The sequence below is a fragment of the Euprymna scolopes genome, chromosome 22 (genome assembly GCF_053919585.1).
Source record: "Euprymna scolopes isolate OS-2025 chromosome 22, ASM5391958v1, whole genome shotgun sequence".
In the NCBI taxonomy this organism is placed as follows: domain Eukaryota; kingdom Metazoa; phylum Mollusca; class Cephalopoda; order Sepiida; family Sepiolidae; genus Euprymna; species Euprymna scolopes.
This window is the reverse complement of record NC_136503.1, coordinates 83,440,131-83,467,115: the sequence shown is the minus strand read 5'-3', so window position 1 is coordinate 83,467,115 and position 26,985 is coordinate 83,440,131. Positions and strand designations below refer to the sequence as shown.

The 26,985-nt window shown below is 35.0% G+C and overlaps 1 protein-coding gene across 2 annotated transcripts in view; it reads left to right on the top strand.

Moving 5' to 3' along the window:
- The window catches only part of LOC145243518 (NAD(P) transhydrogenase, mitochondrial-like), a 116,275-nt gene that overhangs the window by 69,890 nt on the left and 19,400 nt on the right, over positions 1-26,985 (top strand). For both annotated transcript variants that reach the window (XM_080106485.1, XM_080106484.1), the window contains exons 2-8: positions 2,531-3,171; positions 6,095-6,282; positions 8,218-8,373; positions 12,834-13,038; positions 14,235-14,302; positions 18,127-18,295; positions 21,355-21,426. In XM_080106485.1, the coding sequence (XP_079962611.1) occupies positions 2,559-3,171; positions 6,095-6,282; positions 8,218-8,373; positions 12,834-13,038; positions 14,235-14,302; positions 18,127-18,295; positions 21,355-21,426 (1,471 nt within the window). In that variant the 5' untranslated portion in view covers positions 2,531-2,558. The remainder of the gene's footprint in view (positions 1-2,530; positions 3,172-6,094; positions 6,283-8,217; positions 8,374-12,833; positions 13,039-14,234; positions 14,303-18,126; positions 18,296-21,354; positions 21,427-26,985) is intronic.

The following is a 26,985-nucleotide window of genomic DNA, read 5'->3' as shown; positions in this document are numbered from 1 at the left end:
CTCTACTGTGCTAGAAAACTTCTCACACCCGAAAGTATCCTGTACCTCTATAAGGCCACTATTCGCCCATGTATGGAGTATTGCTGTCATATTTGGACTGGTGCATTGGCTACTAGTCTCTCGCTCCTTGACAGGGTTCAAAAGAGAGTCGCAAATCTGATAGGCCCTAAACTGGCATCTAAGCTTCAGCCTCTGTCCCATCGTCGAAACGTTGCATCCCTCTGCTTGTTCTACAAGTATTATAATGGTGAATGCTCTGAAGAACTGCAAGCACTTGTGCCCCCACGACGTGAACACCCTCGACAGACCCGACAAGCTGCAAAATCTCACCCCCACACTGTAGAGATCCCTAGATGTAAAAGATCTTTCTACTCCAGTAGTTTCTTCCCCAGAACTGCTAGACTTTGGAATTCCATTCCAGGTCACTGCTTCTCCAACTGTACTGACATGCATAAGTTCAAGTGCAACGTGAACCAACATCTCGCTGCCTTAATCCCTACATAGTACCCCAGTAGACGTTTCCCCTGATAGTAGCCCCCTACACCAAAGTGGCAATGTGCCTTGTTTGGGGTGAAAATGTAATAAAAAAAAATTAAAAAAAAAATTTTTTTACCTAACAAAATGCAAAGCTTTTTGTTTATAAATAACCAAATGAAGAAATTGAAAAGTGGTGATCAATGTTTATATAAAGACTTTAGATATATGATTTATGAGTGCTGATCCCATGGTGGAGAGGTAGAGCTGCCCATTATCTAGTGATGGGACGATTCCAGTATTTTTCCTGATTCCATACTAAATTCCCAATTCCAATACAATTACCGATTCCGATTCTTTATAAATTTCTAAATATTTAACTATAAAAAGTGTTATTTTGTCTCAATTACCATAAAAACACATCTTAAATGTGCCTATATTTTCTCAAATGTAAAAACACATTCGTGAGGGGGTGATCTAGAGATTTTAGTCATACTGGAAGTTTAAATCAATAAATATTTATTTTTTTTATTACTATCAGTGGTGGAAGATGGTTCTTAAACCAAAATCAAAAAAAAAAAAAATGATAATTTAAGGAATCGATTTTGTTATCGGAAAATAAGTTCAAATTTTTTTGATTCTAATACTGATTTCGATACCCCAAAAAACCCCAATTTTTCCGATTCCGAATAATCGTCCCAACACTATCATTATCAACTAGATGGTTGTAGGTTTGATTCCCCCGGCTTGAGATAGGTGGTGGTCCAGTCACAATGAGATGTGATACAGTAAAACAGTCTTGTATGTGAATAACTATCTAATGTGTGCATAAATTATGGGGATAGAATACATGGCATATCATAAAATTAAATGCTGTCGAGACAAGATGTATGTAAAAGACAAATTAAACAAATAAATAATTTAAATAAAAAAAGAGATTTACAGGTTTTTTCAGATAAGCAGAGAGTGAAGATTTGAAATTTATTAAATAACGGCAAAAAAAAAAAATGTGCAATGGGATGTTTTTACGCGTGTTAAAATAGGAAGGGGAGGGAGAAAAGGAAAGGAAACAAATGGAAACCTGGATAAATGCAGTAAAAAATAAGTAGTACTTCAATCAGGATTGAAAAATTGGAACTGGGCAGATGTAGGTGCACCTAAATGTGTACCCTCTATACATCCGCAAATATACATTTATACATTTAACTGCATTAAAATTAATGTAGTTAAATGTATAAATGTATATTTGCAGATGCATAGAGGATACACATTAAGTTTTGATATTCATGTGTTCATAGGTTATATGGTAGGGAATACTGCTGGAGAGCTACGTGTTTTGGTTTCTGTTGTGTTCAGAAGAATGATGTCATTTGTTGCTAGTTATAAGAATTAACAAGTACCCCCTCATATCAACATGAAACTATTTATTACAAGAACGATATTTTATTTAATGCAAGTCTGCCATCTTTCTGTTCTGTCTTTCAGGGAGATAACCCTAGCTCTAACCCAACTCTTTTAGAGTTATTTCTCTTTATTTCCACTTATAACAGTTTCGGAGCCTGTGGTGCAATGGATAGAGGTATTAAGTCGCTACGGTTCCAGGTGAGTATTGTCTGGAGATAGCAGTTTCAATCCTACCCAAGTAGGCCAGAGGATTAATCGGCTAAAACAGGGTGAGACAATAACTATGGAAGGCAGTAATTACTGGGGATACGGTTAAAAGACTCATCATTCCTATCCTATCATGGTTAATCACCTGAAGAAAGCCAGAGGATGAGATGGCCAAAACATGGTGAAAGAACAACAATAACTATAAAGATGAGGATAACAGTCCACAAAAATGATGAATGTATGAATTATGACGCCTCATCTCAAAGGATTCCAAAAATGTAAAACAAAAAAAAAATACATGATATTTAATGTTTGATTGGTTTAATATCATAGCATTTTTTTTTCTTTTTGTTTCCTTTTTCATTTTTTTTTTTTTTTTTTTTTTTTTCCTTTTAAAAAATATTTGTTTTAACTTTTTAAAAGACAACCTTTCTTTTCTTTTCAGGTGACGTGTGCTCTGTGAAGGTATCAGGATGTTGCTTCGGTTACACCAGACTGCCTTGTTGGCAGGCAACCTTGGTTGTCATATTACCAAACTCTCATCGCGATGCAGTCGTGGTTTGAAGACCAGTACTCGATACCTCTCATCGGAAGGGACTGTGCCAGGTGTCCCATACAACAAACTCAGTATTGGCGTACCTAAAGAACTATTTCCAAATGAACGGAGGGTCGCCGTATCACCTGCTGGTGTGGCTATGCTCACCAAAAAGGGCTTCACTGTGAAGGTTGAGGAAAATGCCGGCCTGGAGGCCAAATTTTTAAATGCTGACTATGAAGCAGCTGGCGCTTCGGTTGTTGACCTCAAGGGTGCCTATGATAATGACTTGGTTCTCAAAGTGCGTGGTCCTTTAAACGAGGAGCTTGGTTCCTTTAAAGAGGGTTCAACACTGCTTAGTTTTCTGTACCCGGCACAAAATCCAGAACTTATTAACCAACTTGCCGAGAAGAAACTGACTGTTTTTGCCATGGATTGCGTTCCAAGAATCAGCCGAGCTCAAGTCTTTGACGCTCTCAGTTCAATGGCGAACATTTCTGGTTACAAAGCAGTTATAGAAGCAGCTAATAATTTTGGCCGATTTTTCACAGGTACCAAATTTTTATTCATTTACAAGTTTTAATGAGGGTTCTTTACAATCGTGTTATATTATCTATGCCCCCCTTCCCTCAAAAAAGTTATGAAGAAAAGAGGAAAAATTATAACAAAAACAAACAAAAAAATTGATCAGCAGAACAAATGTGATAGGAAGTGAGCTCGGTAAAAAGACAACAGAAACAAAGTTGTTCACCAAGGTACACAAAAGAAAGCTGAAATAGGATTGTTAATCAAGATATGGCAATGATTGGGACAAAGGACTGGATAATAGAAATCAATATATTTATAGTTAGTTTAAGGACAGTTTTAGGGATGGCAATGAATTTTACAACAGTTTTAAACAGTTTACAGATACTTTTGAGTTTGCGATAGTTCAGGATTTTCCAGTTTGACACAGTTGAATGCAAGTTGTGGCTTAGAGCAGATTGAGATAAGCTGGCTGCAACTGACAAATACGGCGTTGGCAGAAGACGTAGTCATAAGTGAGCTGTTTCCCACGATGGTGTCACCCACCCATCCACCCAGCGACCAACCGATATGTACAGACTATGTTGGAGTCTTGTTTCTCCTGAGTTTGTGTTTGGAGTTGTTTTATTTTTTTTATACTTGTGAATCCATGGGCTCCAATTCTTAGAATCCCCATACATTTTAATAAGAATAGATACTCCAAACCAACATTTTATTTTCATTATAATAATACTAAATTTATCTTGGTATCACAGTTAGGCACCAAATTATGACTGTTTTGTTAGAAATTAGAAAATTTGCCACGTTGTGTGCTATTGGTTGAGAAATAAGGTTTTTAGTGTATTACAAAAAATGCAATCTTTGAACAAAAAAAAAATTTTTTTTTACCAAAGTCATATGGTAAATGAAAATTTATAATATAAACGACAGTTGTATGTGTGTATGTTCAGCTAAAGTTGAAAAGAAAAATGTCAAAACAAATGCTCACAAAATTGGTACTTGATTAACATTACTCCAAATGAATACAATCTAAAAAATATTCATTCTCTTGTCCTAAACTATGGGTTTTACTAAATGTGTATGGCTAAAAATGATGTACAATCATTATATGACTAATTGCCACTTCGACGCAGGCGATTGACTGAATCCGTCGGCGTAAAATGTTGTAAAACAATCCTATAATAAACAAAACAAATTTACTCTGAAGTTTCGAGAGGTTATTTTTGGCAAATATCTTTTTAAGTCCATACCTAGTAACATATTTACTTAAGAAAACTCCCAATTTTTATTAAATAGTTCCTCTTACATGAGCAATCTACAAAGTCCATCAGCACAAAAAATGTTATTAAAATAAGCAATAACACTTTAGTCACAATTGAGATTATTTTTGGCAAATTCTTAAAGACTGAGTGTGCAACTTTTAATCTTGGTAAAATAAATAAATAAACAAGTTTATTTCTTTATTATTGAAATGAAAACAAAACGAATTTAGTCAGTCACTACTTTCAGCCGAAAGTTAGTTTTTTCAAATTAAATTTTACAAGTGACCTTTTTTAAAATTTGAATTTGAAAGCATGTTAAGAATGGCTATTAGAATAAACACCCCTAATCTCCCCATGTTAAGAACGGCTTTCAGAATAAACACACTTTGCAGGTTGGACAAGCAGCGCACATTAATCAATAGCACCGTAACACTATAAAATCTTTTTAAAAATTAGAATAAATCCCTGAAGACTGAAGCATAGGCCTCTTTTAGGGGAACTGGTTTTTCCCACATTTAAAACATTAATGTCTAAATGCTCTCGTTAGGGAGACAAGTACATAACTATTATTTAAAAAAAAAAAATTTTTTTTCTTTTTTTTATTTAATAACATTGCATAAAGTTCTGTTTTATGATAACGCGACTCTGATTCATTTCTCAAAAAAAAAATAAACACCCCCAACCTCTCCATGTTAAGAACGGCTTTTGAAATAAACACTCCCAACCTCACCATGTTAAGAATGGCTTTCGGAATAAACACCCCCAACCTCACCATGTTAAGAACGGCTTTTGAAATAAACACCCCCAACCTCTCCATGTTAAGAATGGCTTTCGGAATAAACACTCCTAACCTCATGTTAAGAACGGCTTTTGGAATAAACACTCCTAACCTCTTCATGTTAAGAACGGCTTTTGGAATAAACACTCCTAACCTCTTCATGTTAAGAACGGCTTTTGGAATAAACACTCCTAACCTCTTCATGTTAAGAACGGCTTTTGGAATAAACACCCTTTGCAGGTTGGACAAGCAGCACACATTAACCAAAAATAAAAAGCAAATGAAATCATTTTTCAAAGTTTTCTGAAACATTTTTTTTTTAATTTATATTATCGACTACTGCTAGCTATTTTGTTTTTAATTTATATTATCGACTACTGCTAGCTGGAGAAAAAGGATTCAAACTAAATCTTAAATAAATCCAAGTGACTTTTTTCTTTAACTTCGATTTTTTTAACACAAACTATATTCTAAAACTGTGAAAGAAAAATTTATAACAGAATTTGAAATATCTCGCAACACATAAATAGGTAGATGCACCAGCCAAGATATGGCAACAATACTCCATGCATGAGTGAATGGTGGCTTTGTAGAGATATAGGATACACTCAGGTGTGAGTAATTTTCTAGTATGGTAGAGGGAGCCTACCTTTTTTTGCAGCAGCCTTCAGTCTGCTGCAGTACACTTGGTTCATTGGGTATATTTGGCAGATAGTTGTAATTTTTTTTGATAAGTCTGGTTGCTCATATAATAACTGGAATGATAGAGATCTTCCCAAGATTCCAGTTTCTCTTCATATCTTACATAAGACCTTGGTGGTTTTCACTCTGCATCACCTAGCGCCCACAAATATATCTATCTTTATAGATGGTTTTTGGTTGTACATTTTCTTTCTTGTTTTTCTCCAGGTCAGATTACAGCAGCCGGTAAAGTTCCACCTGCCAAAGTTCTTATTATCGGAGGTGGCGTGGCTGGGTTGTCTGCTGTTGGCACCGCCAAGAACATGGGTGCTATCGTGCGTGCCTTTGACACCCGCTCAGCCGTCAAAGAACAAGTGGAATCGATGGGAGCCGAATTCTTGGAAGTTTCAGTTAAGGTAAGTCCAAACCAACCCGACAATTGAATCTAAATATGTGAATGTTTGTGTGTCCACTGCATGGGCTATGATCATCTGCTCATTGTCCTAACAAACAAGATCACAACTCTAGTTTAAACCAAATAATGGTGTGTATTATTTAGATTACTGTTCTCATCTTGAGTTTTAGTTTCACACCATTTTGGTTAACATACACCTGAAGAAGGTCAGAGGTTATCTTATTGAATTTAAGGAAGCTTCATTGCATTTCAAACGAAGCCTTTTATTTAATCCACGGGAATAATCTGGTTTCAGCCATGACCAATTAGAAGTCTTGTGAACCCGTAGCGTAATAGACAAAGTACTAAGTAAAATTCAGTTCACAGTGAAAACTCTTCCATGTGTTGAAGATTCTATCCTCATTGCAAACAATTCTAAAAATATAATTATGAATTACTGGTCATGGTTGATGGAACAAGAGCACACTTCCCCTGTGGATTAAAAATAAAAGGTTCAATTCAAAATTGTGTGCAGATTCCGGAGTTCAACAATATGGAATTTGAAGAAGATCAGAGGTTTCATCAGCCGAAACGTAAAAAATGTACTTTTCTAAGTAACAGTCAAGCTAAAGTTTCCTCCCTTTGATGATTGGTGCTGCATTACAAGCATTTAGTTATAAATTACAAGCATTTAGTTATAAATTGCAATTTTAACTGTTTTTCAGAAAGTGATTTTTGGAACTCGATGTTAATCTGAGAAGACTTAATATTTTTATTAGTTTAGTTTTGAGTTTATTAGTTTTACAATCAACTTTGCATGATATTAAAAGAAATGATCAGATTTTTCAAAAAAAAAACTTAAAGTAAGGATTTTTTTTTTTTTTTATGAAACAGGGCATATTGGACATAGGAGGCTACTATTTGGGACCAGCGAAATGTTTGTTCACATTACATTTAAACTTCTGCTTGTCATTACAGTCAGAAGCAGACAAGCTGGAAAGAATTCCAAAGTCTAGCAGTTTGAGGGCTTCGGCCTCTAGGGATCTCTACAGTGAAGGGGTGGGGTTTTGCTGTTTGTCAGGTTAGCCAGGGTTAGGTTTACATCAAGGGAGCACAAGTGTTATGAGTTCATCAGAGCACATCCCTTGTAAAATAGGTACAGAGATACAACAATGGGATAGGGGTTGAAGTTTGGTTAACGGTGCATCACCTGTTAGGTGAGGATTCTTTTTTGGACCCTGTCTAAGAGTAAGAGACTAGTGGCAGATGTACCAGTCCAAATGTAACAACAATACTTTATGCATGGGTGAAATGTGGCTTTGTAGAGGTAAAGGATATGCTCAGATATGAGTAGTTTTGTAGCACGGTAGAGAGAGCCCACCTTCTTTGTAGCAGCCTTAGAAATGTCTTCAATGTATTTGTTTCAATTCATGTTGCCATGATTACTTATTTATCTGTAATAAATACTCCTGACTCCCATACGAAAACTCTGCTTTCGTTCTGCGGGGTTACTTGATACTAAAATCAGACAGCCTGAGTTTCAACCATTGTTGTGGTGGCTTGTTCTCCATCAGATTAAGGTATAAATCTGTGCAGTTTTAGGAGGCTCATCCACCCAGGCTTCGCCTCCTCACTATTTTGAGAAGGAATTTATTGCTAATCACCTGATGCACCCCTATTGGGGAAATACCTATGTGACCGGCCAGGTTTTTTTTTGTTTTTGTTTTTTTGTTTTTTTCAAAAGCTTTAGTGCTTTTCCCCTAAGGTGTTAGTTTTTTAAATCCCACTTTCTGACCTTGTGTCAAATATTTCCCAGATAAATAAAAACTGAGTTGCTTCCTTACAAAGATTTAAAAAATAAATGTTTCTAATTGGAAAATATTAGATGTTTTCAAAAATATCTGGGTTAAAGTTCCTTTATAAAATGTTGATATTATTTTTTAATTTTTTTTCTCAGGAATCTGGTGATGGTGCCGGTGGTTACGCCAAAGTGATGTCCAAAGAATTCATCGAAGCTGAGATGGCACTGTTTGCAAAACAATGTAAAGAAATTGATGTCCTCATTTCGACCGCTTTAATTCCTGGCAAACCTGCACCAAAACTTATCAGTAAAGTAAGATGAACAAAACTTTTTTTTTGTTTTTTTTTTTAATTCTACTTTTGCTTTAATTTGATTGGATCATTCAGCATTTTATTTCAAAGACAACAAATTTGATTGGAAGACTTCATTGAAAACTAGTTTAAGTTCAAATCTGTCAGGTTGTTTCCTAATTTTCTTAAATGTTAACACCAATTGTAATGCAGGAACAGCAGAATTCCAATTTTTTTTTTTTTACTTGGCAGTGGGATTTCTGTTTAAATTTTCTTTCTCTCTCTTAATTATATATATATATATATATATATATATATCTACTGACACGTTTCGGCATTTACAACTTCTCAGAGTAGCTGAATCTAGTGAGATTAGAAATTGGAGACTCCATGGTTAGAAGCCTAAACCTCTACCCCTGGGCTATCTAGTGCTACTACTGGATGTATCGCATTTTATGTAGATGTTTTGTATATGTTTTTGTTTGCGATACTTTTTAATGAATTCAGTTATTTATACGAAAATGCATTTTTACCTAAATGCAAGTTAGGAACAATTTTCCCTTTTATCCATTTGGTTCCCCCAAATGGGGAGTAGCATATATATTGTTTAAAATATAATTATCTACTAACATGTGTTTTGTCGTCTACAACTCATCAGAGTGGCTGAATCTAGCGACATTTGAAACCGGGACCCCATGGTTAGAAATCTAAACCTCTACCCTCTTATTCATTATCTAATATATATATATATATATATATATATATATATATATATATATATATATATAATGAATATCTGTCTTCACTATATAATTTATTTTTATTTCTTGCTTTATTTTTTTTATTTTTTATTTATTTTATTTTTTTGTCTTATTTTATCTTACTCTATTATCTCTCTGGAAAGGTTAAACTTCAAACAATTCATAATTGAGAAGGTAAAAAGAATACAAGATTTTTAATTCATCAAAAACTTCCTGTCTCTTCCTTTCTTTCTCATATACACTTGGGGGTCTTTCTCTTTCTAACGGCCATTTTTGTTTGGTTTTGTTCATTCTTTGTACTAAACATATTCATATTTTAAATTTTTATTGAAAGCAAAAAATATTTGAATTTTCCTTTTAGGATTGAAAACTAATTTTAACATAATGTTACAAATTTCAAAGCAAAATCCTTTCAGTATAAAATATAATATTTTTATTTTTAGGGTAACCTCCTTCACTACTCTCATCCAAAACATTAGATTCTACTTTAAGTGATTGTGTGAACATGCTGAAGGACTTAAAGTAAACAATTAGAATTATGAGTGGGGGATCAGTTTATATCTTTCAGTTTTTTTGTTTGTTTTGCTATAGGTTATTGTCATCTCTGATTTATGGAAGTCTTCCAGTTATGGTAGGAAGGTTTTGAAAACCTCAGAGATAAATAAATAGCTGTTTAACGGTACAGAACTTCTACATTGCTTTAAACAAAATGGCCGGCAAAACCTGAGAGGCCCCTTTCATCAAGAGACTCATTAGGAGTTAATCGTTGATCATAAAATATATAAATAAATAACTTGCAAGAACAAACTTATGTAAATTTTACCGAGGGAAAGAGGAAAAAAATCTAAAGCAGTAGAATTTAGCTTCGACAACGTTATGCATAGTCAGATCGACAGGGTTCATATGGGAAGTCCCCTTGGTCCTGCAATAGCTGATATTTTTGTGGGATTTTACGAGTCGGCATTGTTTGATGATGTATCGAAGCCATCAGTATATTTCAGATACGTTGACAGCACCTTCACAGCTTTTGCCTCTGAAAATGAAGTGAAGACATTTTTCAACAAACTCAATTCTCTCCATACAACATTATTATTTACTATGGAGAACGAGAATGATGTTTGCTTGCCTTTCTTGGACGTTTTAGTTGAACGCAGTAAAAGTTCTTTTCTTACAACAGTCTATCCTAAGCTGACATTTACCGGCCTATATATAAACTGGCGTTCATTTGTGCCTACTTCCAAGAAAATTGGACTTATTCAGACGTTAATGTATAGAGCCTTTAGAATTTGTTTTTCTGGTAAATTAGAACGTGAATTTAAGACCGTCAAGGTTATCTTCATTCAAAACGGTTACCCAGAGAATTTAATTGATTATATTATACAAAATAAAGTTAAAAATATAATTCTCCTGCGTTCTTTGGTCCCTCCAGGTGTCCTGTCTACTTAAAGGTCCCTTGGATTGGGGAGACTGGTCAGTGTTTGGGTAGACGAATCATTAAATCTGTGTCAAATTGCTTCCCGTCCGTTGCTCTGCATTGGTCTTTGGTGTAACATCAAAAAAAATAATGTAGTTTATGTATTTAATTGTCAGTGCGCTGCCGACTATGTGTGTTGAACCTCCTTAAATTTGCAGACTCGAATCAATCATGTTCCAGCAAAAATAAGATTGGGCGAGTCTTGTTACTCTTATTCTCTTTCTTCCACCTTGGAATCTGCCATTGGCCAACACCTCTATGAAAATCCAGCATGTGCCAATGTGTATAAAATAAAGTTTTCTAGGATTTTGCATCGAGCTGACTCTCAAAATCACTTGCGGATTTTGGAGTCGGTCTCTATTCTCCTACATAGACCGTCTCTCTGTCGACAGAATGAGTTCGTCAGATCATTAGACTTATTTGGGGATATATTTTAACTCTCCCCTTGCCTCATTCGTACTTATATTTTATATTGTATTTTATTCTTATTCCCACCTGTTTTTTTCCCCCCTCTTCCTCGGTAAAATTTACACGTATACCACATAAGTCTGTTTTTGCGAGTTATTTATTTATGATCATTGATTAAATCCTAATGAGTCTGTTGATGAAAGGGGCTCCTCAGGTTTTGCCGGACATTTTGTTTAAAGCGAGATAAATAAATGACTTTTTTTTCTTTTTTTTTTAAGATATGTTGCCTATCAAATTTAACAGTAATTGAAATTTGTTAAATTTAGAATCAAATTAAATATAAATAAAAATAAATAAAAGTAAAAGAAACAGTTTTCTGGTTTTGAAGTCATGCATGGAGTATTGTTGTCATGTCTGGGCTGGTGCATCTGCCACTAGCCTCTCCCTCTTGGATAGGGTCCAGAAAAAAGTTTCCAATCTAATAGGTCTCACTTTGTCGACTAAGCCCCAACCACTGTCCCATCACCACAATGCTGCATCTCTGCCTGTTTTACAAATATTTTAATGGAATGTGCTCTGATGAACTCCTTGCACTAGTTTCCTCTCGACCTTCATATCCCCCGACAAACCCACTTAGCAACAAAATATTACCCCTTCACTGTTGCGGTTCCTAAATGCCAGAAAGCTTTCTACTCTAATAGTTTCTTCTCTTGAACAACTAGACTTTGTAACGTAAACCAACATCTTTTTAATCGTTCCTTCCTTATGTCCAAGTGGCAACATGTCTTGTTAGGGGTGAATGTGAGTAATATTAGTCTCCCAATTATAAAACTAGGGGAGAATTTGAATTTTTCTAAATGAATGATATTTATAAATAGGGATTTTTAAAAAAAAATTTTTTCAAACAATTCTCTAATTTATTGACAAAAATAATTTAAAAACAAAATTTTGACTTGAGGGAAGAAATGCCCTTAAACAAGTATTATCCATGTCTTGTCCAGAAAATAAGCAGCAAGATGTATATTTTGTTTTTTTTCCCTTTCATATTATAGCTTATTCACCTTAAACAAGACATGTTATCACTGATGCATAAGAAACTACAGTGATTTTAGGGGCATCTTAAGTCGAGAATTGTGCAGAAAGATGCTTGTTCACATTACATTTAAATCTTTACATGTGGGTACAGTCGGAGAAACAGGAAGCAGGGAAAATTGCAAAGGCAAGCAGTTTAAGGAGAAAAAACTATTAGAATAGCAAGCCTTCCTGCATCTCGGAACCTCTACAGTGAAGGGGTGGAATTTTGCTGATTGTCGGCTTGGTCAGAGATATTTATGTTGAGGGAGGAGAGCACCAGTGCAGCAAGTTCATAGCAGCACGTTCCATTGAATTACTTGTAAAACAGCCACAGTGTCTTTTATCTATTTGTTCTAATTCATGTTACCTAAGAATGTTAGACTGAGGTGCTTGACTAATGGACTTTCATGTAATGTGCTATTAACTATGACAATCTATAGTTGGAAAGGTTTCTTATAATTGTTGAAGGAAAGGAGTTTCATCTTAGTAGCATTAAACATTATCATGTACACTAAGACCACAGGATACGGCATTAAAAATTAGTAACAAAATACAGTACAGTATATAATACACATTTATATAATCAAATAACATTATAAATAACACCATAAGGTAGGGCAAAAATCATAACCAAGGGTCAGAAAAACATTGTATTCCACATCGTAACCTACGGTCACCATATACCGTGGTTCTATTGTATTTATGTTCCTTTGCTTAATATAAATAATTCAAAACATTGAATGAATTTTATCTTTTTTTTTTAAGGCAATGATTGAATCCATGAAACCCGGTTCCGTGGTTGTGGATTTAGCAGCTGAAGCTGGGGGCAATATTGAGACTACACGTCCCGGTGAACTGTACAAATACAACGATGTGGTGCACATTGGATACACAGATCTGCCCAGTCGTTTGCCAACACAATCGAGCACACTTTACTCAAACAACATTGTCAAACTTCTCTTGTCTTTTGGTACGTAAAAATGTGCAAAAAAAATTAATTTTTGCTTCATTTAACAAGTATTTCATCACTGTTAATTTTCTGAGATTTCCACCTTACCAAAAATAGTAATGTTTTGTCATTTTTAGGGTTCATCTTGAAAGTGGGAGATAGTGTGATGTTATGGACATCTCCCCCCCCCCCTTCCAGTGTTAAGTGAAGAAAAAATGCGGAAAATGTTGTTCACTAAGGCACATAAAAGGCATTCAGAAATAGGATTGTTAATCAAGGTGTGGCAGTAACTGAAACAAAATACTGGATATAGAGGTTGATATGTTTAGAGTTAGTTTATGAACAGTTTTAAGGATGGGAGTGAGTTTTACGGCAGTTGTCAGACAGTCTTTAGTTGAGGATAATTTATGATAATTTTTAGTTTGTGGGAGTTGAAGGTAGGTTGTGGTTCGGAGCAGATGGAGAGATAAATTGATCAACTGACTGACAAACATGGCCTTGGCAGATGACTTAAGATGTGGATGTTACCGTTTAGAGAGTTGTTTTTCATGCTGGTGTCACACACACACTCAGAGTCCAATTTAGATCTACAGAATGCATTAAAGTTTATATTTTCTGTTGTGTTGTTTATTTTTATACTTGTGAGCCAGTGTTAGAGACAATGACAAAAAAATGAAGGAGAAAGCCACGCCACACACAGCAGCGTCGAGGTCCACAATTAATGTCACATGATCTCACAATAGAATATGAAAGAAAAATTTGAAACACAGATTTTTACTCCATTGGTAAAGCCACATTTGGAGGTTTTGAGGATGGGGAGTTGCCCCTTGGTTATCATTGCTCCCAGATCTACTTTGGCTCCGAGTAATAATAGTAATCAGGTGCTACCAGATCAGGCTGTCTTATGATACTGGTTTCTTGAACTACAATGCACCAAACATTGCTGTTATTGTTTTTTTTTTCCCTCCTTTTCCTTTGCAAATCTCAATCATGTTCTGCAAAGTCAAAAGCAAAAACAATTTTCTTCTACAAAACGATTAAACCAAACATCATGGATAGATATTTGAAGATATAAAGAATTTGAAGCATAAAAATATTTTTCCATTAAATAATTCGAGAATAGTTCATATGCCTTAAACAAAAACAACCAATCCATTTAGTCATTTATTTTGTTTTAAATGTTTGCTTAATTTAATTTTTCTTTTTCTTTTATTTAGGTGAAAAAGATCATTACAATGTTGACTTGAATGACGAAGTTGTACGCGGATCCATTATTTTGAACGAAGTAAGAAAACTCTGATTCCTTGAATTGGATTTATTAATTTCACATTTGTATTCATGTCCCTCAGTTCAATTAAAACAATGAACGTTATTTTGAATGAATTACAATTTTAGGACTACTATAATCTTGGTAGCTTATGATTACTCACTCATGCAAAAGTATGTCTTATGGCATACATGCATAACATTGGATATAGATATTAGTGTGAGAATGAAAACTAACTTCCTCTATGTACAACTTATTATAAAAAATAGTTTTTTGTTTACAGCAGAAAAATACATTTTTATGAGAGCGCGTTGAAGTCAGACATCTTGGAATTTTTTAACACACCACGGGGAGATACCTCAATTTAAAGCGCCGACACTCCTTCCCCATCTTTAATACTCTTGCTCGGTATCATAAAAAATTGTTTTTTCACTATAAAAAAAAACTACTTGATGAAATTAAGTGAAATTTTTTTCCCCAGAGAACTTCATTTCATAACAGATACGTACAATATAACCTTTTTCTTTCAATATTTTCATTTTTCAATGTTTTGATTAAACTGTACAAGTACCAAAATATGTATAAAGCTGGATAAAATATTATAAAAGTATGTCTTACAAAAAAGTCTTCCCAGTGTAATGAGTGGCAGTGGAAGTAGATCCAAGTGTGGGAGTAAAAACTCTGACTTGATGTGTGTTCTGGTTGTTTGCCAGAGTTTGCCATGACATGGTGTGTCCATGTCATGGAACGTTTCTGGAATGGCTGTTACATTCTGGTCACGACAACCAGCTTCCTCTAGAATAATAAACAATATAGTGCACTGATGATGAACGCTAAACACATCCCATTTGGATTGAGGGGTTGATATGACATCTGTCGTGTCTGCTTGACAAGTCTTTTGTCAAGTTCTTAACGTCATTAATTTTCTCCTGAGTATTAATTATCTGGACAGGTGCTTTATTGCTGGAATTGAACACATAAGCAAACACTGCATGTTTTTATAGAAATGTATTTTTTAGTTTTATATTTGAACAAGCACTTAAAAAACTCGAGAGTTGAACTCACATGTAACTGTCCACGATGAGTTGCACTTCCAAAGTGAATTACAAATCTTTCTTCGTGGCAAAAAATGAGGGAGAGAGAGAGAGCATGATAGATATATATTAAAACAAAGAAACTGGGATGTTATTATGCAAGTGTTAGGTGATGAGTCCACTAAGTTTGCTGCCTTTTACCTTTAGACAGTCTTTGTTCTCAAGCTTATATAAATGTCTGTCCGCTCCAGGTAAATCTACTTTGATTGGCGACACGCTCTGAAGTCACCATGTTTTCAATAACACGCTTTAAACTATATCATCTTTATTTGAGTACAAGAAAAGGCAGATATAAGTCTTCTTAAAGTAGAAAGCTCAAAAACTTTCTTAGAAAAAGGCTCTTTATCATTATGTCAAATCTGTATAAAAATAAAAAAAATGTATCAAGCAGGACAAAATAATAAAAGTGATGACTGCAATTGAAGATACATTTTTTTTTTCTTAATGCAAATCAGTGTCCCAAATCACTGACGGAGCAGATTTTTTTAATGTTTTTTTTTTTTTTGTTGGTAAAATTATTCCAGTCCATGAAATAGGCAAAGTTCTGATCATTTTAATGTCCTGAACCTGACATATAGATAGCACACCACTAATTTAAAAATAATTTTAAGTATTAACCTTCAAATGACACATGCCAAAATGTGAGCCTAGTTAGATTATTAGTTTACACGCAATAATTATTTAAGTCATTGTTGCAAACTCTAAAAACAACTGAAAAATCTGAATTTCATATATTGATGAAAAATACTGTTAAAGGTTTTTGTGTTATTCCAACTTTGCTCCATCGGAAGTAACAGTAAAACGTTGGTATGCTGACTCTAAAAGCAGCCGTGTATTCATCATTTTTGCATGAACATTTGTCAGTCGATTAAAAACAATGCATCCTTGATTCAGAGCATGTTTGCAACTGTTTCAGTGCAACAAAAAGGTGTTTTGGCATCATTATGTAACAATGGATGAAACGTTGATCTACCACTTTACTCCAGAATCAAATTCTTAGTCAGTTGAGTAGACAGCAACAGGTGAAAGCCATCCAGAGCAACCAAACGTATACTTTATTTTTTTAATGCACATGCTCATCAATTAACTTGAGAAAGGAATAACCATTAATAACAAATGTTAACATATTTGAAGGAAGACTACTGCTGGAGGATCTTGATAGACCGAGGCAAAACAATATTTCTCCTCGCTGATGAATTGGACAATCACTCTTCAAATCCAATGTAAACAGATTCCTGTTTTGTTACCTCCAGCCCACTACTTTCCATTTATCATCTTCAATATTCTAATGAACATCTTCACCTTTCTACTATCTTTAAGGATAAGAAGTAATGAGATGGCATGATACGTTTGGCCTTGATAAATGGTGAACCATCTATTATATTGCATTCAGTTGTGTATGTTTAGCTACAAATAATTAAAACAAAAAAACTACAAAACAAACACCCACAAAGTTGGTATATTTTTGATTGGCATTACTCTGGATGATTAATATTTAATATCATAAAATTATATTCATTGTTGAAAAATCAACGAGGCCAGTTTTTTTTTTTTTTTTAACATAAGGGGTCGGCTTTTCAGCTATTTTATGTATTTTGTAATATTGACTGATTCCTCAAGGAATATTGATAATATAAATCTCCCCTGTCTGTTTAAATGTATGTATGTATGTATGCCTAAAATTTCTGACAGAGGCAATGGATTTTCACGAGAGCGGTATCATTTTGAAGCTCGACCCTTCGGATGAAAAATATTGGCTAAAAACATTAATTTCTTCAACCTCAACTGGGCACTTTTCTACAAGGTCGCTTTTTTTGCAGATATTTTCAGAAATCATCCCCTCTTTTCGATTGTCTAGCCTTAATTTAAACCTACGTTACTATTGGTTTTGTGATGGTACAACAGCAAAGATGTCATGTTTTTTTTTTTTTTTTTTTTTTCACATTCTTTTCCTTCGTCGTCGTACAGGTTCAAGCCTGCCTACCTACTACCACTTTTTTTTTTTCTTTACTCAACACACACCTCCAAACACCCGGGCAATGCCAGGCACCAAGGCTAGTCTATAATATAAAAGCGAAAGTGTGTGTGTGGCATTTTTTTTGTATGTCCGCCAAAGGCTTTTGGAGGGCTGGGAGTGGGGGGGGGGGTCACTAATTCTTTCAACTCTTTATATATTGTCTAGATTATAATATCTCCGATTTACGAAACGAGGTCGTCTATATCTTATTTGAGCAACTTTTACACGCTAAAATTTGCGCTGTGATTTCATTTCTCTATAGTCTGATGTTTCATCTAGAAAACTACGCATTGACGTTCGTTTAACCACATGCTTTTTTAAACGTTTAATTTCTCCCATTCTCACTTCTCTGCCCGACGTGGCACACGTTTTTTTCTGCCTTAACCTCAAGGTTTCGTGCCCGAGCCTACCTCTCTACAAAAACTTTTTTTTTTTTTCCACCTACAAACACCTGGGCAATGCCGGGCACCCCCGCTAGTATCATATCAAGGAGAGTTGTGCATGTCTTCAGCTAAAGAGGAAGTTTTGATTTTTGCCCAAGGTGGTGACAGGTAGCCTTGCTAGTTAATAATAAACAAGAATAATAAAAAAAGATTTCACTTAAGCTATAAATCTAAGATCACTTATAATAACTTTTCATGTTTGGTCTCAGCTCCTTTTTCTACTGGGTTGCCTCTTTTTTTTTTAATTTTTTATATAACTTATAGAGAATTTTTTTATTTTTGTTTTAGGGTGAACTGATGTGGCCCCCACCACCTCCTCCTGAACCTTCCCCACAGGCTGTTGCTGCGGCGGCTGCTGCTCCTGCAGCCGCCAAGCCAGAACCTGAACCTCCAAATCACTTTAACATCACTCTTAAAGATTCTTTGATGTACACAAGTGGACTTGGTACGGTCATTGGTAAGTGTTCAACAAAGATTGCTCAATTTTTTCATTTCAACTCTTTAAACTATGTGATATGTTTTTTTGTTTTGTTTTTTTTTAATTTATATATTTACGATTTTATCCTAATTAGTGATACATTTTTTTTTTTTTTTACCAATGTTAATCATCTGATGAAAAGGGTCTGTGTTTGAAAATTCATGGGTTAAGGATTTGGTTTTGGTTCAGAATTCCCACTATATTTAAAAACAAAAATAATGAAAAATCTGTATGATGTATGTACCTGTAACAAAATAAAAATATGATATTTCAAAAATCATAAATTGATCCAGTAGTTTTATTTTTAAAAAAGAAAGTCAAATTTTATCAAAACCTGTGTCTTGCTGCCATTTTGAATACAATTTCAAGAAACAAAGGGAGATAACTTGGCAATAATTAAAACTTGCAAGATTTATGTTGCAAATTTCCATTAATGCAAATAATTTTCTTTATAAAAATAAAGCTACTTGATTTAGATGATTTTTGGAATTTTCACTTTGTCATTGGTAGATACATAATACAGTTTTTTCTTTATTTTAATTTTTATATTAATATAAAGGAAACGCTGGATACAAACTAAGGATTTTTATTTATTTTTTTATTATTGGATTTTCACCACAAACAATTTTCACGGTGCCACTTTGATGTAGGGGACTACTATCCGGGACATAAGTTACAGGGATAGTATTAAGAGTTTAGCAGCAAGATGTCTGTTTAAATTACACTTGAACTTCTGCATGTCAGTACAGTTGGAGAATTAAGAACACGGAAGGGAATTTCAAAGTCCAGCAGTTCTGGGGAAGAAACTATTAAAGTAGAAGGGTTTTTGGCATCTGGGGATCTCTACTGTGAAGGGGTTGGATTTTGCTGCTTTTTGGGTTTGTCTAGGGTATTTATGTTGAGGGGGTACAAGGGCTTGTAGTTCGGCGGAGCATATACCATTGAAATACTTGTAAAACAGGCAAAGAAATGCAACATTTTTGTCGGTGGGAGAAAGGCTGAAACCTAGCTGACAGTTCGAGACCTATTAGGTTGGCGGTTCTCTTCTGAACACTGTCCATGAATCTTTATTTTAATTTATTATTAATTGCAATTTACTTAATTTTTATCTTCATTTTTTATTTATTTATTTTTATTGCTCTGTCTAGTACATTGAGCTTTCTAATATTCTGATAGGTTCTAATAATAGATAAGTAGCTTTGTAATTTATATACATACTAGCAGGGGGGGGGGGTACCCGGCATGGCCCGGGTGTTTGTAGGTGTGTGTGTGTTGGGAGGGGGGGGGATGATCAAAACAATCCTGTTTTTAAAAAAACGTAGACCGGGTGTTTGGAGGTGTAAAAGAAAGAAAAAAAAGTTTTAGTAGGAAAGTAGGCTTGAACCCCGAACCTTTGACGTGGAGGTGGAAACGAAATGGAAAAAAATGCTGGGACCTAACCATCTCGGCCACGAGAGAAGAGGAATGAAAAGCATCTTAATTTAACGTTTATAAAGTGAAATTGACAGGTGCGAGAAACTTAAGTCGCGTGATGTTTTTGACCTTGAAACATGACGCAGATGCAAGCCAGTTTTCGCTTGTTTTATACTGAAAAGTGAAAGAAACACGCGGCGATCTGGAAAAAATAGCACGTGAAAGTCGGGCGACCCCCGTTCTTAAGTCGTACATGTTATCATTTAGACGTGATATAAAAAGTTTTAAGAAGCAAGAAGGCCGACGAAAAAAGCCTTTTGCAGACATACACAAAAAGCGAACATACATACATACACACATTTTCGCTTTTATATATATATATAGATAGATAAAAACTTATTTAAACTTATTGCACTTATTTAAGAAAACAAAATATAAGGAAAAAATTTTTATGGTGTACATATTTGTCATGGTATAAAGATGGCTCTTTAAGTTTTTATTATTTTGAATACAAACAAAACCTCTGTAGTCAAATTAAACCATCACCCTTGAATTTTGATAAAATTTAAAACCTGGCTGCCAGCAGTCCCCCCATTTAGCTTGTTGTAAAATTAAATTTTCTTAAAAAAAAAGAAGTTACTTGATCAAATTATGTGATTTTTGGAACATGCCATTTTCGTTTTGTGATTGGTACGACCATCATAAAGACTTTACTATCTTTTCTTTACTTAAAATTTTCATTATAAGTGCAAATCTAAATAAACACCACAACAAAAGTTACACTTAAGATTTTGCAAAATATTACATTCATTAATGTGAAGCTTGGCGCATTTTGATAATCTTTCAGAAATTGAGTGGTGCACTTTGGCGCATCATTCCAACTGCACTTTAGCAGTTTGGATTTGTTCCCTAAGTTTTACAATTCTATAAAAATATACAATTTCCGTTTTTGGTGACACATAAAAGAGAATAAATGTTTAACAACAGCATTACAAACGAGAAAATAGTTACAGCGAACCATTTATATGGGAGTGGAAAAATATTATTCCGTTGTATTTTCTTAGAAGCAATAAAAAAAATAATTAAAACTTGTTTTCTTCAAAAAACTGTAGAATTTTCACAGACTCTTCTCATAGTGTAGATATTTGGTGCTATCAGATCAGGCTGTCTGAAGATATCAGCTTCTTGATTTAAATGTACCAAACATTGATGTTGTTGATTTTATTTTTTTCCCCTTTTACTTTGCAAAACTCAATCATGTTCCGCACAAACGAAAAAGAGCAATTTTTCTCTACAAAACAACCAAACTAAACTACATTAATAAATATTTGATGAGATAAAGAATTTGAAGCATGAAATCTTTTGTAAAAATGATTGAACCCGAAAGGAGTTGAAATACCATAAAACAAAACAACCAAACCAAACACCATGAATAAATATTTGAGCATCTATACAACTTGAAGCATAAAACCTATTTTCCAAAATTACTGGATTCAGCATTAAATAACCTGAAAAGGGTCGATATGCCACAAAACAACCATCATATAGACAGAAGTCTTGACTCCATTTGATTGAATTTCCCAGTGGATTAGCATCATTTTATTTGATAATCTTTTCTATTTTAGGTTTGGGTATTGCATCACCAAATCCTGCTTTTACAACGATGGTAACAACTTTTGGTCTGGCTGGCATTGTAGGTAAGTCAACTTTGCTTCTTTTTTTTATTATCATGAAAGGGCAGATGAAGCAGCTATGGTGAACAGTCACTTAAAGATGGTGTCTTAATAAAAACACTGGTCTTGTTTACCTCACTGTTTGGCATCAAGAAGGGCATCAAGCCTATAAAAATTTTGCCTTAGTTGACTTTTTTTTTTTTTTTTTTTTTTTTTTTACAAAGGCATCACCACATTATCAAGGCCCAGAGGCCACTCAAGGATAAGGGTTAAAGAGTGTACAGTAGAAATTGGTCAATATAGTAATCATTAGTAATGAAAATTGGTAAATTTAATAACTTATATGGAACGGCTCATCAAGAACTTATTTACTTTAGACTTGAACACAACCATATTGTAGTCAGCCGGAAAGCAGGAAAACGGAAGACAATTCCACAGGCGTGCAGTTCTAAGAAAGAAGCTTTGTTCATGGAATCTACGTTTAGGTTTAGGCACAGATAAAGAGTGGGGGAAATTATTGATAGTGTTTACAGCTAGACGAGTGTTTCTTGTGAAAGTTTGGCGAGGGGGGACCATAGATTGAAGCTCAGTTGAACACTTTCCATGAAAATAACGATACATCAGAGACAAACTCGCAACATCTCTTCTGTGAGATAGAGGTTGCAAGGAGGAGAAAAGGACATCTCCTACGAGGCTACGAAGTCTATTTTGAACTCTATCAAGGCAGGACAAGTCCTTTCTAGCAGCTCCTGCCCAGATGTGGCAACAGTATTCCATCCTTGGACGTACCTGGCTCTTATATAGGTAGAGAATAGCATCAGCAGTGAGATATCTACTGGATCGATAGAAAGATCCCACCATTTTTCCAGCGACCTTGGCAACAGATTTGATATACGTGTTCCATTTAAGATCAGGAGTAATGGTCAAGCCCAGAAGCTTGTCAAAACTTGAGGCCTCCTGAAGACGAGAGCCATTCATTTCAATTGATGACAAATGTGGATTAGAATGTTGATGATGTAAAGAGAGAAGCTTGGTTTTAGATGCATTAAAAGTAACCAGCCACTCCTTTCCCCATTGTACTACGTGCTCAAGATCAGAGGAGAGAGAATTGGAGAGAACTTGGTCGTTTACTGTCTTAGATGTGGTACCATAAATGGTAGTGTCGTCAGCATAAATGTCTACAAATGATGTAAGGATATGATTTGGAAGATCATTAATGTAGATCAGGAAAAGAGTTGGGCCCAGGATGGATCCCTGAGGGACACCGGCATTAATACTGTGAGCTTCTGATTTTTGCCCCTCAACTACTACTCTTATGAACCTATCAGAAAGAAATGATTTAATAATTGAGAAGACTTTTCCAGCTATACCATAGCTAGCGATCTTATGAAGTAAACCTTTATGCCATACCCTATCAAAGGCTTTAGATATGTCAAGAGCAATTGCCCTAGAAAGATTGCCACCGTCGAGAGATTTGCTAATCCTATGCGATATAACTGTAAGGACATCTGCTGTAGATCTAGCAGAACGGAAACCATATTGAGTGTCACTAAGAAGGTTATTTTTGTTGAGATGTTTGATTACTTCTGTATTTAACACAGATTCTAGCAACTTACTCATGACGCACAGGAGACTTATTGGCCTGTACTGAGAGGGGGATGAGCGATCACCTGAATTCTTAAATACAGGGCATACTGATGAGATTTTCCAGGGAGATGGGAAACTATTCTCCTTAAGACAACGTTTAAACAGTTTTGTAAGTATGGGCGCTAATTCAGGTTGAAGTTTTTTGAGTACTATAATTGGAATACCATCAGGGCCAGTTGCTTTACTCGAATCAAGGTTTTTGATTAGCTTCGCAACATCACGTACAGATATACGTATATCACATAGCGTGTTTTCTGATACAGGAGGAAATATTGGGGGTTGGCAGTCTTGGTCGCAAAGGGTAGAATTAGCTGCAAAGTTCTTGACAAAGAGTTTGGCTTTGTCTGATGCTGACGAGATTACCTCAGGTCCATTGATAATAGTTGGGATGGAGCACACGCTTCTGTTCAGGATTCTGTTTGCTATTTGCCAAAACTGGTGGGAACCAAGCCGCTGCTCAGCTACTTTGGACTTAACAGATTGAGCATACAACACTCTTGCGTTCCTTATTACTTTCTTACAATGGTTGCTGGCAGTCCTGAAAACGGCTTTAGTTTCCATACATCTATTACGTTTGAAGCAGTGGAAAAAGTGATTTCTGTGCGCAATGGCAGCAGCACATTCTGGAGAGAACCATGGCTGGCTGTTAGGTTTTTGCTGAAACTTTTTAGAGGGTATGAAATGGTCAATACCTACAATTAACCATTCAGTTAGGTCTAATACTATAGAGGACACATCCTTTTTAAACATGGAATGCAGAGGTAGATCAGATATAAATGTACGGAAGCTATCTCAGTCAGCCTTAGTGTATCGATATACTGTACGATGAAGAGGTACGTCTGGGGACTTATTACATTTCATTTTTATCTTAATTGATACAACAGAGTGGTCGGAAGATCCAAGAGGCGACAGAACAGAAACTGAACATAGTTCAGGGCAAGTTGTGAGAAAAAGGTCTAGTAGGCTCGCATACTGGCCGTCATTATCGGGCACACGGGTAGGTTCCTGAACAATCTGAGTGAGGTCATAGGCAATGGAGAAATCATGACAGAACCTCCCCTCATCATCGGTCTTGTTTGAGTGGGTCAACCATTCGACGTTGTGAACATTGAAGTCTCCACATACGTGAATGTTAGCTGAAGGATAAGTAGAAAGGACTTGGTCAATTTTCTCAGATATGCTTTGAAAGATAGTAACTCCGCTGTTGTGGGGGCGATAGAGAGTAAATATAAATGCAGTAGTGTGAGCTAAAGCAACCCGGAAGCACATATAGGGTAAGTTAGGATCTTCCCTGGAGATGTCCCTCCCACATGGAAAGCTATCTTTAATATAGGCACATATTCCATGCCCATGGCGATCTTGGGGGTCAGATTTAGAAGTTAAGTTAGAGTATCCTGAAATTGCAAACTCATCTAGGGAAATAGCCTGTCCAATGCCAGTTTCACTTAAAAATAAAAGGTCTGGTTTAGTCTCCTGTAATTGGGTTTCAACCTCTGGAAGGTTAGAACGAAGACCCCTGATGTTGGAGAAGGAGACATGGTAGTAGGGGTCTACGTTGGAAGTTGGAGAACCGGGTTTAATCGTGTATTTTTTCTTGAAACTTGTCATGATGAAATTTTGGAATTTGTGGACTAGGTCGACAGATTTACTTAGAGCAGGACAGAGAGGGGAAATTAAGAGAGAAAAAGAAACGAAGAATTTTTTTTTTTTTTATTTGTAGCTAATGATAAGGTAAAGCCGTAACAATTACCCACTAGTATGGCATCGAGAGGCCCCACCAGAAGCTACTGCATGGTCCAGAATCCATTCACCAAATGGCAATACAGCAGCCCCAGTACTTTGCACCTGCTGATAGGACAGCCTCCTTAGTGGTTAATCCAAGGTTCGGGTCCCTGACTATCAGGCGGATAACGTCAGCCCAGACAAAACGTTTACCTCCAGCACCCTTACTAGAGACATGGCTACAAGGATAGACATAGAAACAGAAAATTTCCGCCATCTCAGCCAACTGTTCGCAAAAATACTGCCAACCTAGAAAACAGCTTTTTCTTCTCCCTTTGTCCGAAAAATCACTCATTTAAAAAATGAGGACTGAGGGACAAATAAGAAGAAGCGAGAGTAACAGGAGCTGCCGATAACGCATCCACAATGCGTTTTCTACTCTCCATTAAAAAAAAAACAAAGAAAAAACTATTAAGTATTGTACTTAATAAAAGTCCAACTGACGTGTTTAAGGGAAAGTATGGTGATAGATTCCCCTCACACGAACTAAAAATGAGTATAATTCGTAATTTTTGCTATCAACTCGGTAGATAAATAAACATATGTACGAGGAAAAAAAAAAAAAAAAAAAAAAAGCTAGCATTTAATAAAACAGAAATACACAAATTAAATACTGAAATAAAATGGAGTTGTTAATATTTTAAATCTAAAATAAAAAGCATGATTGAAATCACTTATCTCAACAAAAACAATTCCGTCTCCAAATTGCAAACTGTATTGAAAGAAATTCAGTTAGTAGCGTTCAAAACATTTTTTTTTGAAATTAGCCGTTAAAAGAAAATCGTGATTTTATTCTGAACTTAAGCTAGTAACGTTTTAAGAAGCTTACGATATAAAAGAAAAGGCTGATGGGGGGGGGGGGGGTTCTTCCGAAAGTAAGTTGGTGCCGTTATAAGTAATTTCGAGATAAGATGGAAGCCGGTATTGGACTAGAAAAAAGCTAGCATTTAATAAAACAGAAATACACAAATTAAATACTGAAATAAAATGGAGTTGTTAATATTTTAAATCTAAAATAAAAAGCATGATTGAAATCACTTATCTCAACAAAAACAATTCCGTCTCCAAATTGCAAACTGTATTGAAAGAAATTCAGTTAGTAGCGTTCAAAACATTTTTTTTTGAAATTAGCCGTTAAAAGAAAATCGTGATTTTATTCTGAACTTAAGCTAGTAACGTTTTAAGAAGCTTACGATATAAAAGAAAAGGCTGATGGGGGGGGGGGGTTCTTCCGAAAGTAAGTTGGTGCCGTTATAAGTAATTTCGAGATAAGATGGAAGCCGGTATTGGACTAGAAAAAAGCTAGCATTTAATAAAACAGAAATACACAAATTAAATACTGAAATAAAATGGAGTTGTTAATATTTTAAATCTAAAATAAAAAGCATGATTGAAATCACTTATCTCAACAAAAACAATTCCGTCTCCAAATTGCAAACTGTATTGAAAGAAATTCAGTTAGTAGCGTTCAAAACATTTTTTTTTGAAATTAGCCGTTAAAAGAAAATCGTGATTTTATTCTGAACTTAAGCTAGTAACGTTTTAAGAAGCTTACGATATAAAAGAAAAGGCTGATGGGGGGGGGGGTTCTTCCGAAAGTAAGTTGGTGCCGTTATAAGTAATTTCGAGATAAGATGGAAGCCGGTATTGGACTAGAAAAAAGCTAGCATTTAATAAAACAGAAATACACAAATTAAATACTGGAATAAAATGGAGTTGTTAATATTTTAAATCTAAAATAAAAAGCATGATTGAAATCACTTATCTCAACAAAAACAATTCCGTCTCCAAATTGCAAACTGTATTGAAAGAAATTCAGTTAGTAGCGTTCAAAACATTTTTTTTGAAATTAGCCGTTAAAAGAAAATCGTGATTTTATTCTGAACTTAAGCTAGTAACGTTTTAAGAAGCTTACGATATAAAAGAAAAGGCTGATGGGGGGGGGGGGGGGTTCTTCCGAAAGTAAGTTGGTGCCGTTATATGTAATTTCGAGATAAGATGGAAGCTGGTATTGGACTAGAAAAAAGCCAGCATTTAATAAAACAGAAATACACAAATTAAATACTGAAATAAAATGGAGTTGTTAATATTTTAAATCTAAAATAAAAAGCATGATTGAAATCACTTATCTCAACAAAAACAATTCCGTCTCCA